Raw genomic sequence first — 15,414 nt, forward strand, 5'->3', positions numbered from 1 at the left:
TAGTATTCGTCAAGCCAGGAAACTATGCGTGCAGCGATGTGAAGCCGGCTGATGTCATCTTGGAAGACGGGAGTGTCCAGCGTATATTTACCCTACTGCCCATTAAAATTGCTACACCACGAAGAAATGCAGATGATAAACGGGTATTCATTGGACAAATATATTATACTAGAACTGACATATGACTACATTATCACGCAATTTGGGTGCATTCATCCTGAGAAATCAGTACCCAGAACAACCACCTCTGGCCGTAATAACGGCCTTGATACGCCAGCGCCTTGAATCAGAGCTTGGATGGCGTGTACAGGTACAGCTACCCATGCAGCTTCAACACGATGCCACAGTTCATGATGGGTAGTGACTGGCGTATTGTGACGAGCCAGTTGCTCGGCCACCATTGACCAGACGTTTTCAATTGGTGAGAGATCTGGAGAATGTACCGGCCAGGGCAGCAGCCGAACATTTTCTGTATCCAGAAAGGCCCGTACAGGACCTGCAACATGCGGTCGTGCATTATCCTACTGAAATGTAGGGATTCGCGGGGATCGAATGAAGGGTAGAGCCAGGGGTCGTAACACATCTGAAATGTAACGTCCACTGTTCAAAGTGCCGTCAATGCGAACAAGAGGTGACCGAGACGTGTAACCAATGGCACCCCATACCACCACGCCGGGTGATACGCCAGTATGGCGATGACGAATACACGCTTCCAATGTGCGTTCACCGCGATGACGCCAAACACGGGTGCGACCATCAAGATGCTGTAAACAAAACCTGGAGTCATCCGAAGAAATGACGTTTTGCCATTCGTGCACCCAGGTTCGTCGTTGAGTATACCATCGCAGGCGCTCCTATCTGTGATGCAGCATCAAGGCTAACCGCAGCCATGGTCTCCGAGCTGATTGTCTATGCTGCTTCAAACGTCGTCGAACTGTTCGTGCAGATGATTGTTGTCTTGCAAACGTCCCCATCTGATGACTTAGGGATCGAGACGTGGCTGCACGATCCGTTACAGCCATGCGGATAAGATGCATGTCATCTCGACTGCTAGTGATGCCCTCCTGAACCCACCGATTCCATATTCTGCTAACAGTCATTGGATCTCGACCAACGCGAGCAGCAATGTCGCGATACGATAAACCGCAATCGCGATAGGCTACAATCCGACCATTATCAAAGTCGGAAACGTGATGGTACGCATTTCTCCTCCTTAAACGAGGCATCACAACAACGTTTCACCAGGCAACGCCGGACAACGGCTGTTTGTGTATGAGAAATCGGTTGGAAACTTTCCTGATGTCAGCACGTTGTAGGTGTCGCCACCGTGCCAACTTTGTGTGAATGCTCTGAAAAGCTAATCATTTGCATGTCACAGCATCTTCTTCCTGTCCGTTAAATTTCGCGTCATCTTCGTGGTGTAGCAATTTTAATGTATAGTAGTGTATTTTAAAGATGCAGAGAAAAGGACAACCACTGATCACCAAGAATATTGAAATAAACGTCCTGGTACATGCTGACAGTGAGTGGGCCCAAGTCATGGTAGTAGGAATACCCACAGAACATCTCAGAACCACCACCAGCCTTAGCTAACCCCCCGCATACTGCTGTTTAATCGCCTCATTGGGTCGTCTCTGTTCTCGACTTCCTCCATCATTTGAGGAGAGGTAAAATAGCGACTAGACGAACGTCACTGCACACCTAGCTTTGGGAAATCTAGGACTATGGAACCTGCATGTTGCGTTCATCCATGGTTCGCAGGATATCATGTGACAAGAGGGCAAGCCGAGTTTCACGCGAGCGATGATTTTCATCTGAAGGTAATTTATTAGATTGTAACTCAAATTATATTCAAGAATTCTGCAGCATACCGATGATATTGGTCTGTAATTTTCTTGTACCCTTTTTATTATACAGCGCTCAGGCCTTCATAAGCCTGTAACACGTGTGCTATGCATATGATCCTATATAACTGTACTTTTCTCTCCAGATATCTTGCGACAGTAGCTGGGTAGTTAATTCTTTTGATCAGCTGTAATTTTTAGCGTCACAAGTAAGTCTACGAGCAGTGCATCCGGTACTGCGGGCAGTACATTTCTTTGAGTCAGAACACAGTCATCTGTCATCAAAAGTCGAATTGGTATGCTTACAATTAGCAGTCACTGGCGTATCCCCTATTGTTCGCTTTTTAGTATATTTATATTGGTTCGCGCATTATGCAGATTGCACCCACATGTGCTTTTTTGAAAGGATGAATTCTACCAGGGAGAATCCTGTCACATTAAACTTTTCTGTGGCATGTTGTACGTTTTCAGAGCCTAACAATTCATGTGCGTCGTAGACTGAGTTCAATTTGATCACAACCTAAGGTGAGGTAGTTACATGTAATGGCGCTGTATATAACAATTCTTCTTTGTGAAAGGTAATTATCGAGGGTCATGTCAAGTCAAACACGCAGCAACTGAGCATAAACTTCCAAGAATTCACTATAAGCATAACCACAACTTCCTTACAACTGTTTTCAACAGCAAGTACCGTGAATGAATGCAACAAGACACACAACACGTCTCGCTGACATTTGCACTGCTGTGCATTTACTACCAGTACAACAGAGATACAAAGATAAATGGAAGTAAGAATTCGAACGGGATACAATTACTCCGTGGTTTCCCTTGGCTCAGATAAACAGAGCGAACATTCTACACTAGTCCTGAGGAGTGGAGCGCTAAGAGTGACCAGCTCGGAGCCAAGGGGGCCAAGGTATTGTTTCCAGCTTGAGGTTGACGACCTTGGGAACATTTGTGACCGGCGCCAAGCCGCAGCTGCTGCCAACTGTGGTGAGAAATTGACGGTTCGTTGCATTGTCTACATTTCCCGGTGTCCACTTTGTTCACCTGTCATAATGGCGAAAGGTATAAAGATAGATAAAACGACAGAAAATGTCTCGCGCCGCTGGGCATCTAGTTTCCGCAGTCGAGTTTACCATTAGGGACAGTGGCGGCGTTAGGCGCCGGCGACGTCGGTGACAGCTGACCTCGCAAAAAGTTGTTCAAGTTGTTAAAATTTTAGCTATTTAGTTATCCGTGTTTATTTCCGTACGAGTGTAGTAGTATTTATCTAGGGTCGTCTTGCAACATTATGAAAGTCAAGTCCCTATTACAAGATACACCTAAGGTGCACACCTATGCAGCAGCGACCCAGGCGTACATGTTTGGAACTGCAGACGAAGTCAAAACAGTGGTGATGCAGCGGTTAACAAGCCAGGCGGCAGACTTCTATGAGGAGGGTATTCAAAAACTGGTACAACGTTATGACAAGTGCCACAACATTGACGGAAATTATGTGGAAAAGCAGATTAAGGTACAGGCTTTCATGTAAAAATAAAATTATTGAGGTATCTTAGCACGTCTTTTTTTAATTTCAAAACGGCACTTACTTAAAAAAACACGCCTCGTATGATAGACCTAGAAGTCTCTTAAGTGGACACCTGGACTTTATAGCCGTAATATATGCTTCAGATTGTCCAGTGGCGATCAATATTATTCTTTCACATTGTTCATTACACTTACGGGTAATAAAATTACTTGACTCAATAGGGAACAAATATTAGGCATGTTTTTTATTGTAAAGGATCTAGGCTTCTACCTCTGATGGTAGTACCAAGTTACAGGGGAGTGTGTCTTAGTGTTTGACGTTACTTCGTACATTTGGATGGAACTTAATACTAGCCAATGAGTTATGAGCGGATAACCGTAACGTGTTAGCCGGATCTCGAATGTCTGCTTTCTGTTGGCGGAGCTTCATGGAGCCATGGCCCCTCATAATTATGGCTCAGTTTAAAAGAGTTGTAAAATTGTCTTGGGTAGTAGCGCAGTTGTATGAGTTTCGTCTGAGATTTCGTATTCCTAAAGAATTTCGCTACTGTGCAGGCCGGTGTTTTTCTGAAACGCCAGCGCATTGGAATAATAACAAAATGTCTTAGTTCACTGACATTCAGATTGAAATTTTCAGATTTATTTTTATTACATCGCAGGAGTATGGTCTATGAGTGTAAACTCGGCGTGTATGCCTGTTGGCAACGGCTAAGGTGCGCAGGATCCCGCTTTGCGGTGACTGCAAATTCATCAGGTCTCTCTGCCACAATGACCCACATTCCTGAATGCTGCAATTCCCCCAAATTAGTGTCCACGTGGCCGGACAGGATTTAGAGTGACATTCGACATGAATACAGATTTACAGCCTTGCTCCCAGGTCACACGGCACTCGTTCTCTCTAGCAAGTAAGAAAAACGTACGTCACTGCGTGACCTCGCACTGAAGAACAGCGGTCGCGTCGCTGGTGAAGGGCAGCTTCAGAGAAGTAGGAGTTCTGAGAAGTGTAGCGCCTAATAGGTGGAGGCGGCTCCAGTGGGAGGCCGAGAGTGGCGCTTATTATTCCATATGAGAGGGGAACGGAATGCCTGGCCTGTGTAGCAGCTGAGGAAAACGGGGAGCAACTGTGAAAGGCAGCCAGCCTAACATGACGAGAACGTGTTGTTCTGTCGTTGCTGGTAGGAGGCGTGCAGGGTAATCTGCAAGTGCACAATGCAGGTCGTGGAAAGATAAGCTAGAATGTCATTGCAGTCTGTACAGCCACTGCTGTTCCATTACATCAGTCTTACCCTAACTGCACAGTAGCTATATTGTCTGCTTCTGTAGTATTGTTAATTTTTCAGTGTATAGTGTGATTTAATACCCTCAAAACAATTACACAAGTCATGAGCCACGTCAAGAAGCTGGAATAATTGCAGTTCCATCAATGGAATAGACTCACTTAACCGAGTTGACGAAACAATAAATAATATAAGCTACAATCCAATTCATGGGGCACTTAGAAAGAATGGACTCAAACAGGTTAACGCACAAAATCCATACATTTATAAAGAACAAAACTACAAGACCGAACTGGTACAAACAGACGGAAAAAGACCTGAGAGAATTAGGGTCTCCAAATCTACATGATAGAAATGAAATCAGAAAAATCACAAAGACACGGGGTTTTGAGGAAGAAGAGAGAAAAACTAACCGACATACATGGTCTACGCAACGAAAGCTAGCCCATTCGTTGTTTATGAAGGAATACTGGGCGAAAAGGAAGACCAACAAATGTTGATTACGCGTGGTCCTAAGTGATCCATCCGCGAAGATGAAGAATAAGCTACAAGTCATGAGTCACGTTAAGAAGCTGGAACAATTGCAGTTCCACCAACGAAAATATTGATGAAACAATAAATACTATAAGTTGTTGTTTCAATAGCTGTTACAATCAGTCACAAGATCAAGACCTTTTTTTTATTATTTCCATTTTTGACGCTCATTTTCAGACATCACGTTTTATTGTTAAGGCATTTATAACTCATTACTCAGTATTAACTAAATAAAAGAAAGAGAAATTGACGAGTTTATTGTCCTATCGCCGACGGTTCTGCTAGAGACGGATGGCAAGGCCGAGCGAGGTAGCACATTGGTAAGCACACTGGACTCGCATTCGGGAGGACGATAGTTCGAATCCTTGTCGAGCCATCCTGGCTGAGATTTTCCATAATTTTTCTAAATCGCTCCAGCAATGCCGGGATGGTTCCTTTGAAAGCGCACCGTCGATTTCCTTGCCCTTCACACATTCCAAGCGTGTTCTCCGTCTCTTATGTCATCGATGTCGGCTGGACGTGAAAAAGTAGCCTTCCTTCCTTCCGTCAGACGGGAAAAGAAGTTAGCTGTGTCCGTTTCAAGCAACCATTTGTCTCAATCAGTTTAGGAAAACCATAAAAAATCAAAATCGGTATAGTCAAACAGGTATCTGAACCCAGCTCGTGGCGAACGTTATTTTTTATCTGATGATTAGTGTACGCCGGAACAAGCAACGGAATTTGAATGAAAGAAGCTGAAGGTGCGATCTAGGCGGGTATTGTATCGCCAGCAGGATGCTAATCAACGAAGACCTGATTACAGATGTTTCATCAATTAGTAGGCATTCGTGACCATCTCTTAAAGTGTGAAGCCGACAAAGATGAGTCTTCGACGAAGCCTATCCTCTTTTTAAAGAGTTCTGGGATAAAATTCTGTATGAGGCAATTGCGGCTTCTTTGAATATTTGCTCCCCCGTAAACTTGTCACGAATAGCTCCCGTTTGATAACTGGCGGAAGTGCAGCAGTCTGCAGTCTTTCTTTTTTCCATATCATGAACTTATTCTACGACTTCTAGTGTGTTGCCTTCATTCGGCTATGTTGACAGCGCTTCTGTGCCCACATTTATTTCGTTAACAACATTAACAAACGATCTTCAGTGAGGTTTGAGAGTCTTCACCCAGTTCGGTTGCAATTTGTGCAAGTGTTCATCATTTCACATGAAAATATTTAATAACATCCAACTAGTATTTTTTTAACCGTCTTGTACGCTCACTTGTTATTGGCCTTTCGGGGTGGCTATCAAAAACCATTGTATGCCCATCATATATTCAACAAAAGCATTATTGGAATGGTGCTTACCAACAGTGACTTGCTTCAATAAAATTTTCTATTATAAAAGTTTTCTTGGGTAATGAAATTGCCCTCGTAATAATGCCTGAAGTTAGATATTTAAGATGTCTAGTAATTAAATGCAATTTACTTTCTTTTCGGTGTTTTGTTGGGTCATACTTGGTCTGTATCTGTATATAGAAGGTGAACAGTTTGGATCGGAAAGACCCTACCGTCGAAAGTCGATCAGTGTGTGTATAGGAAAATCTACAGATGCACACCACTACGTACGTACACACACTAGCCGAGAAAAATTATTCTACTCTAGGTTAAACCCTTCAAAAGGAGTATCTTTACACATTGGGCAGCAATAAGAACAGCTGGCCAGTGTCCATTGACACCCAACTCAAAGCAGCTCACCAAAACGTCTGTACAGTGTGTGTAGAAATATGTTTGTAGGTTGCTTAGTACATCCAATTTGGGTGTCACAAGCAAGCCATTTATTTTCACCAGGGCAGAAGGTCAGGTACTGAGTGTGAATATGTGGACGAAAAACGAATAGTCTACACTGAGAGGTCTAGCCCATTTAATGCACCGTTACGACCGTGCATAAAACATCATGCAGCAAATTATGTTCTATGTTTGTGGGGAGACTGTTACATGTAGAGAAAATTACAACAAACACCCTGAATTGGGTATATACTGTCAGTTCCACAAGAAAGTGTACGCCGTTATCTGTAAAAAAAAAGACAGTGTTATAAATATACGTTTACATGAAAATAGATGTTGTTACTAATTGCACAATTACCTAGTAGCTAATCCAGTCGCTGCCATGATCGGTTACAGCTTAGCACATTTTTGGCACGCTTTTCACGAGATCTCTATATCGTCCTGATTTTATACATCAGTTTCAAAGTATATACTGGCTCTCCTTTAAGTTTCATCTTAATATACGACCAAACATTTTCGATCGGATTTCCATCCGGAGACAGTGCGGGCAAATCCATCGTGGACGTCCCATTGTCTTGTTTCCATGCTGCACAGAGACGGCTGCGACGTTTTGGATCATTATCCTCTTGAGGCACCCAGCTTGCCTCGTTCGGAACAAATACCTTCTTAACGGACCTCAGAAGGCATTTTTGATAAACACTGCACATTTTGTGAGCACTCAGCAATTTTGCAATCATTTGAAACTGCAACCGATGAAACGAAACATTTAAATCTCACACTGTTTATGTACAAACACTGTGCAAAAGCGCACTGAGTACAGATTCAAGACCACTAACAGGGATGTCGCGGCGGATATTACATCTAAAATTGTGGCGTACAGTTTCTTGTGGGATTGGCTGTACTAAGGTTGGTTGGTTGTTTTGTGGGAAGAGACCAAACTGCGAGGTCATCGGTCTCGTCGGATCAGGGAAGGACGAGGAAGGAAGTCGGCCGTGCTCTTTCGGAGGAACCATCCCGGCATTTACCTGGAACGATTTAGGGAAATCACGGAAAACCTAAATCAGGATGGCCGGACGCGGGATTGAACCGTCGTCCTCCCGAATGCGAGTCCAGTGTGCTAACCACTGCGCCACCCCGCTCGGTGACTGTATTAAGGTACCAATAATTTACGTTCATGTACTTATACCCGTAACAACATTATATATATGAAAAGGATAGACTGCTATTCATCATATTGCGGAGATGCTGAATCGCAGATAGGCGCAAGTCACACACACATGACCACAGCCCTGTATGTGTGTGTGTGCGTTGTTCCTATGTTTGTTCTGTTGACACGTTTATCACAAATACATACTATGGATAAACTAATTAAGTAATAAGACCTCTGAGGACAGACGCCTCACGTGACTGGCCCAGTAGCAGAACTTAACTGATGAGATGTATAAACTGAAGTACGTCGCTCCTGTGTCAACTAGCGTGTTTTCGGTGCGCTCATACGCAGGCGACGTCTGTTGCAGAGTCGAGCCGCATTCTGCTGTCGCAGATCGAGCCCAGCTTCTCGTACTGCACGCACCTGGTCGTGGGCTACGCCAAGATCAACACGGAGACGTACAAGGCGGTGCCGCCGAGCGAAGACGAGCACACCACGTACACCAACATCGTGGCGCTCAAGAGGCGCTTCCCCAGCCTCAAGATCCTGCTGTCGATCGGCGGCGGCGCCGCGGACACCGACAGCAGGGAGAAGTACTTCGAGCTGGTCAGTTGACACGCGGAGCGCTTTCACACATTGCTGCGTACAAGCATTAACAAAGCGTTACACTAAAAGTCCTTGGTAACTATCAAACTTGTTTGTCATATTCGATGCTTCATATCCACGACTCTGCCAAACAACCGCACACACGTACTGGCCAAGTTTGTCACATTTGACCTCACTTTTGAAGCAGCTGTCTCGCTGTGCATATCGTGTGGTAAATTATTTTGAGATTAGTGGAAATAGCTAGCAATAAGCCAAACCCGGGTTTGATATCCGGTCAGCCGGCCGGTGTGGCCGTGCGGTTCTAGGCGCTTCAGTCTGGAACCGCGTGACCGCTCCGATCGCAGGTTCGAATCCTGCCTCGGGCATGGATGTGTGTGATGTCCTTAGGTTAGTTAGGTTTAAGTAGTTCTAAGTTCTAGGGGACTGATGACCACAGATGTTAAGTCCCATAGTGCTCAGAGCCATTTGAACCATTTGAAATCCGGTCAAGTCGAAGATTGTCTCCGCTCATGGACTGGGTATTTAATTGTTTTAACGTTCGTATCGTCGTGATTGACATTCCATTAATGAGGTGACTGTGTGGGCACTTCCCGAAATCCAATAAATTAAAAAAAAAAAAAAAATACGATGGTTGGAACTTTAACAGCGGCAACTATTTATTTAGAGCTCGTACAAAATAGATACGTGTTTCAAAGTTTTACTGACCTTCAAAGTAGTCACCAGCATTGTGTATAACCCGTTGCCAGCGATGTGGAAGTCGTAGGATACTCTTCGCAGTGCCAGTTGTGTTCGAGCGGCGCGGTCTATTGGTTCAAATGGCTCTGAGCACTATGGGACTTAACATCTATGGTCATCAGTCCCCTAGAACTTAGAACTACTTAAACCTAACTAACTTAAGGACATCACACAACACCCAGTCATCACGAGGCAGAGAAAATCCCTGATCCCGCCGGGAATCGAACCCGGGCGCGAGAACGCGGTCTATTGCCCGACGAATCTGTAGCAGTTCTGAAGCGAATGCCCAGAAGTGTTCCCTTCAGTTTAGAAATCGAGTTGAACTCACGAGGGCTTAAGTCAGGGGAGTGCAGTAGGTGGTATAGCTCTTAGCAGCCCTATCAGTCAAACAAATCAATAACAGCTTGCACTATACGTGCTTGAACATTGTCCTGCAAAATGATGGGCAGCTCCTACAAAAAGTCTCATCACTTCTGTCTCTATGCTGTTCATTTTTGGAACACAAACTACCACCAGCTTTCTAAATCACCTTGAAGGTAAAATTGGAAAGATTTGAGCTTATACGGATGTCTGCCAACAACCATTCTTCCCACGCACCATTTGTAAGTGGTGCACGAAGTACTCTCCACCACCCAACATTAGGTGGCATGTGAAGTACAGATGTAGATGTACGTCGTGATGTTCTAACTGAGTGTTACCATCAATTCAGCCCAAAAATCCACAGTGGCAAGGAATCAAATTTCTATTTTTCTCTATAAGGTGGCAGTCTATACATGCTAACAAAAATCTAAACACGCACTGCAAAAATTGGGTGGCGTTAGAACATAAATGTGGCAACACAATTTAAAATCATAAGTTTCATTTCTTAACACTGAATATTTACAGTAAATGTACTTAACTTTCTTACTAGTTGTATGCTTGGCATTTGAGTCCTATACCTAAAATGACTGAGCGTTAATAACAGTGCTGTCACTTGGCAGCCCGTGATTTAGTCACTATGGATGAAAGTGATTTGCAGGCATATGCTGTTAACTGTTACCATTGCTCCCTTAAATAAAGACTCCAACGTCGAAACATTAGTCACTGTAGAACTTCGTAACTGTCTGTAGAAGAGATGGGACTGTAGCAGTCTCAGAATGAGGCTGCCAAAACAGTGGTCCATAGTGTAATCTGTCACAGAGATGTGGCGCAACTAACGGGTGTCCCAGTTGGGGGAGTGATCTCAACCTGTGTCCGTATTCTGTGGAATCAAAGAGCCATCTCTGTGGCATGTGGCAACACTATCAGCGGGTGGATATGATTTGCTGACGAACATTTTGCTGAAGCAGAAGATAGTCCCTTTCGGCGAGAGGCTGCTACTCCGAACTTAGGCGGCACATGGCAAGTGTGTGTGTGTGTGTGTGTGTGTGTGTGTGTGTGTGTGTGTGTGTGGTGGCAGAGTTTCGTGGTACTGCTGTGTACTTCTTGAGCTATGTACACAGCAATGTGTATGATATAGCGTCCTATCCATATGAGCTCTGTACAGATGGACATCCGAAAAAGCTAGAACAGGACAAGGGCAAGGAAGCGACGCAGAAGTAACCACCAGCAGCGTAAATGACTGTTGCAACATTGCAGATTATAACTGTTTTTAGTAGTATTTTGATAGATGGTGAGATGGTGTAAACTACAAGGCGAAACCTGCAAACAATAATCCATACAATGATCTGGTACAGAATATGATTGCCATAATTTGAATGTTCCTGTGGACTCCACACAGTGGAAATGACCTCTAAATATCAGACACAGCGCAGCAGTCGTCCATTGGGCCCATTGACTTTAACAGCACACGTGGGCGCTACCCGTCATTAAGTACTTGAGCATTCGCCTCTGGCCTTACAAGTAACGACGTTGACAGACGATCCGCAGCACGGGCAGGTCACTACATAACACCACATGGCTCTCATTGAGTCATATGTCATTCTTTTGTTACTCTCGAGCACGACATAGCGCGAAGAGTTACCTCCCCTTTACTTTCTGCGCAAAACTTGTTTGTACCAACCTGAGTTAAGAGGCAGTGTAGTCGAGTGTAAACTCTACAAAAATCCATAAAAGTACTAGTACTGCAATTGATTCTGGTATTATAAATGAGATTTCTTTGGTTGTTCCAAGTCATATTTACGTGAAAACGTTTACTAACTGATAAACGATCTTTATTTTTAAAAACTCCACCGACGACAGGCTACATTTCGTGGCAGACGAGCCACTAGTAAGTTTGTGCAAAGCACAGTACATGCTATATTATGAACAAAGCATACGCCATGAACAGAAACCACCTATATCTGTCAGTACAGGGAGGAATGATTGTCCAGGGAGATCAGACAGAGTGTTCTGTATGGTAATAACATTGTACTTCTCTGCCTTCTCTCAAGAGGATCGGACTCAAACCGTTCCGCGTAACTCGAATTGTGGTCCCTCTCATGTGTTTAACCCATCATTGCTTACCCACCGTTACGGTTTCTTCTAGCAAAGACCTACGTAAATGTACGCAGAAAATTGTCAAAAATAGGGTTCCTCAGTAGAAAAGCATATGCTCCGCTCCAGTTTGCGGTTTCGAAAAGATGAAGGGTTAATTTTACAGAACACGCCAATAAGAAGTGATGAGATATGCTTTAGAGCTCATCAAAGTTTATTACTTTGAAACTTATGGAAAACGTAAAATTTAAGTCTCTCTCGGCGAATAAAATATTCAATCAACCCTCGGGATTGGAGCCTGGTGACTTCTTCGACAATTGCCGATAATTTGAAGGTACACAGCTTGTCATTTTCCTTAGCGCCACCACGCAACCAACGTCAGAATTCATCGATATTGAATATCAATTACGTACAAATGACGTTCTCTCTGTTCCTCTGTTTTCTGACCAAGGAGAGTGTAGCATTCCAAGCAGAATTTAAGCAAACAACTGCATCTGCATTACAAGGTTACTTGCTAACTTTAATCTGAACTCCTCGTTAATAGCACTATCCCAGTAGATAGAAGTCCATTCTGCGTTTTTATATTCATTAGGATGACCGGTGGCAAAGCAATGTTTTACAATAGCCTATTAGCTCACTTGTTGTAATTGTGTGATACTTATGCAAGATTTGCTTTTATAAGCCTTTTTATGATGATGATGATGTCCCATACTCCGTAAAAGAGCGTAGGGGACGATGCGGGAGACCCGCACCATATGAAGCAGCGATTTCATATTGGTCCATATTCATGTTCACTATCTAAAAACGCGAACTATTTTCACCTAGTAGTGTCCTAAGTTGATTATCTCTTGATGTAATTCACCAAAAGATAATAAAAATTTGTCTTGCAAAAACCAGGAAAAATATCACATAAATAAGCTAACTTTACACCTTTACGAAACCTTTTCAAATTTTTAATATTCTGATACACATGAGAGCCAATAAAAATCACCTTTCAAAAGACTACGATTTACACAACCACAATGTATAGCTAAATAATTTACCTTTAGATTTGTTATTTTGTTCTAGTAACCGGAGTTGCGTTTTGTACTTAGAAAACTCCCCCCAGACATTAGGAATCCCTGAAAATTCGAAAGAAAATTAACCAGTCGCGCATATTTCGATATTCACAAGTCCCTGTCAGTAGCAACAGTGTTTACTCATGGATACTTATTTCCTTCTTCATGCCGTCTACTGATGTTTTACTTCTTCTTAATTTGCAATCTACTTCGTTCTCGTTTTCTTTAAGGAGACGCTACAATCCTTCAGATCTATTTCTTTTTATCACAGCCATAATCTTTTCACTGGCCTCCATGTCACCAGATCTTTTCACTTTGTGTGAGCTACTAAGTGTCGTCCTTGGTACAGCGACTAAGGTTGGTTGGTTGGTTTGGGGAAGGAGACCAGACAGCTTGGTCATCGGTCTCATCGGATTAGGGAAGGATGGGGAAGGAAGTCGGCCGTGCCCTTTCAGAGGAACCATCCCGGCATTTGCCTGGAGTGATTTAGGGAAATCACACAGCGACTAAGGATCAGTGGCATATTGCGGGACCAAGCAACTGACTTCCATGCTTTCAACGTACCATGGATAGTGTCACAAAATAAACTTTCATAAAGGCTATAGAGTAGCTATTATTACTGAAAATAAAATACGAATCACTTAACGAAGGACTGTGAAACTAAAAGACTGAATGTAGGTTATAAATGCAAGTGCTACCTAAACTATAGAACCGTAATTTATTTTACGTTACAATTGTTTTTTTAATGATGAGGACATGTAATAGAGTACGGTAGTGAGAAATATGTTGTCTTCTTTTACAGCTTGAAAGTGATGAACACCGAACGACTTTCGTAAGTTCGGCAAAGAGCCTACTGAAGCAACACGGATTTGATGGCATTGACATCGCCTGGGAGTTCCCCAAGAACAAAGCAAAGAAGGACCGCGGCACTTTTGGTGAGTGGCAATAATTACAATATTCACACGTTGGCACAACAGATGCATGTAAAAATTTATCAATTAGAAGGACTGTATGAAACTCCTGGAAATTAGCCTAGATGATAACGTTCCTTTAACACACAAAGCCATACATACCACAGTTAATGCACAGCAAGTTACGTAAGAGAGATGCGCATGCGATACTTAATGAACAGTTTAAGTATTTAATCATAGGGTGCAGACCTCCACGAACTGTACTTGCGTAATATTAAATATTAGTTTTCTGGGTATAAGGCCGTGGATCAGGGCACAGAATTATACCTCGGACTGCTGCCTTACCCCATAAAATAAATATTAGCAATTAGTTTAAGGATTTCTTACCGAAGAACTTTAATTTTTTATTCTATTTTAACATATACAGCAACCAGTGATTTTTATGTATTTTTATTTATTGCAATACACGTTTCGGGCTTTTACCCATCTTCAGTTGATGTAATACACATCTGAGCACTAAGTAAGTACATCGTTAAAACATCGACAGCAAACTGGATGTTGCAGCTGCTCTGTGTAGAATAACAATTTCGTTTAGCGGCTACACTTCGCGAGTTGTGTATTTACGATAAACTGCTCGTTAGGTGTACTTGCGTTCTACTCTGATCGTTGTTATTCCGATTTTTGCTTTTAGAGGATTGGAAAAAAAAAACACTTTCCCACTTGTATTTCACTTTTGCAAGATTGTCAAAAGCTGCATATCTTGTAGGCAAGAGTTTCCAACTTGATATTGTAAAGGCTTTGAACAAAGAATAAGTTAAAATTCCACTATTTTGGTACATCGTAATAAATTATCTTCAAATGAAACATATATTATAATTTAATGAAAAAAACATGTTGATGTTAAATCACAATTTGACTGAAAAACAGAAAATTGAATATAATATATGTAGACTTTTATAATTATGCAAAAGATATAATGTACATGGAAAAGTTGATATTATTGCAAAATTAAAGAAGGGAAGTCAATAAATGGTTGAAGAGAATGTTGGTGCTGATTTCTCTATGGAAGACTTTCCGATCGCCTGATTTTCGGAGTATTATTCAGATGTGGCATTAACTCAGTACAGTGAGGCCTCGACAGACAGTGTAAACGCAGATAATTGTTAACACGGAAAACTGACTCTAGTTTCTAACCGTTTACTTTGAAACGTATTTTCTACGAAAAACACATAAAATTTCTGGTAGCTTTTTTTTTCCTGTGTCACTAGCGAAACAATGACGAGATGAAGTCGCTGGGAGCATGCGTCACACTGTCCACAGGTAACCGGCCACTATTGAAGCGGTTGCTTCTCCACGAGAAGTTTCTCAGGTGCCACTCTCACTATCCTGTTCTTCATTTTCCATACAATCTTCTGAGTAAAACACCGCAGTGATTTAATTAGTCTCTAATCAGGATGGTACAGAAACAAACAAACAAATGCAAAAAAGTCACACTCAAACATGAAAAATGCTTTTCTTAGAACAATCAAAGAATTTTGCTAAAGAAAGCATAGAAA

At 42.6% G+C, this 15,414-nt stretch overlaps 1 protein-coding gene across 1 annotated transcript in view; it reads left to right on the forward strand.

The window, feature by feature from the left end:
• LOC124783901 (chitinase-like protein Idgf4) overlaps nucleotides 1–15,414 on the forward strand; it is a 46,565-nt gene that overhangs the window by 16,740 nt on the left and 14,411 nt on the right. The window contains exons 2-3 of the mRNA XM_047254058.1: nucleotides 8,462–8,700; nucleotides 13,750–13,882. Of these exons, the coding sequence (XP_047110014.1) occupies nucleotides 8,462–8,700; nucleotides 13,750–13,882 (372 nt within the window). The remainder of the gene's footprint in view (nucleotides 1–8,461; nucleotides 8,701–13,749; nucleotides 13,883–15,414) is intronic.

Source organism: Schistocerca piceifrons, chromosome 1 (genome assembly GCF_021461385.2).
Source record: "Schistocerca piceifrons isolate TAMUIC-IGC-003096 chromosome 1, iqSchPice1.1, whole genome shotgun sequence".
NCBI classification, from domain to species: domain Eukaryota; kingdom Metazoa; phylum Arthropoda; class Insecta; order Orthoptera; family Acrididae; genus Schistocerca; species Schistocerca piceifrons.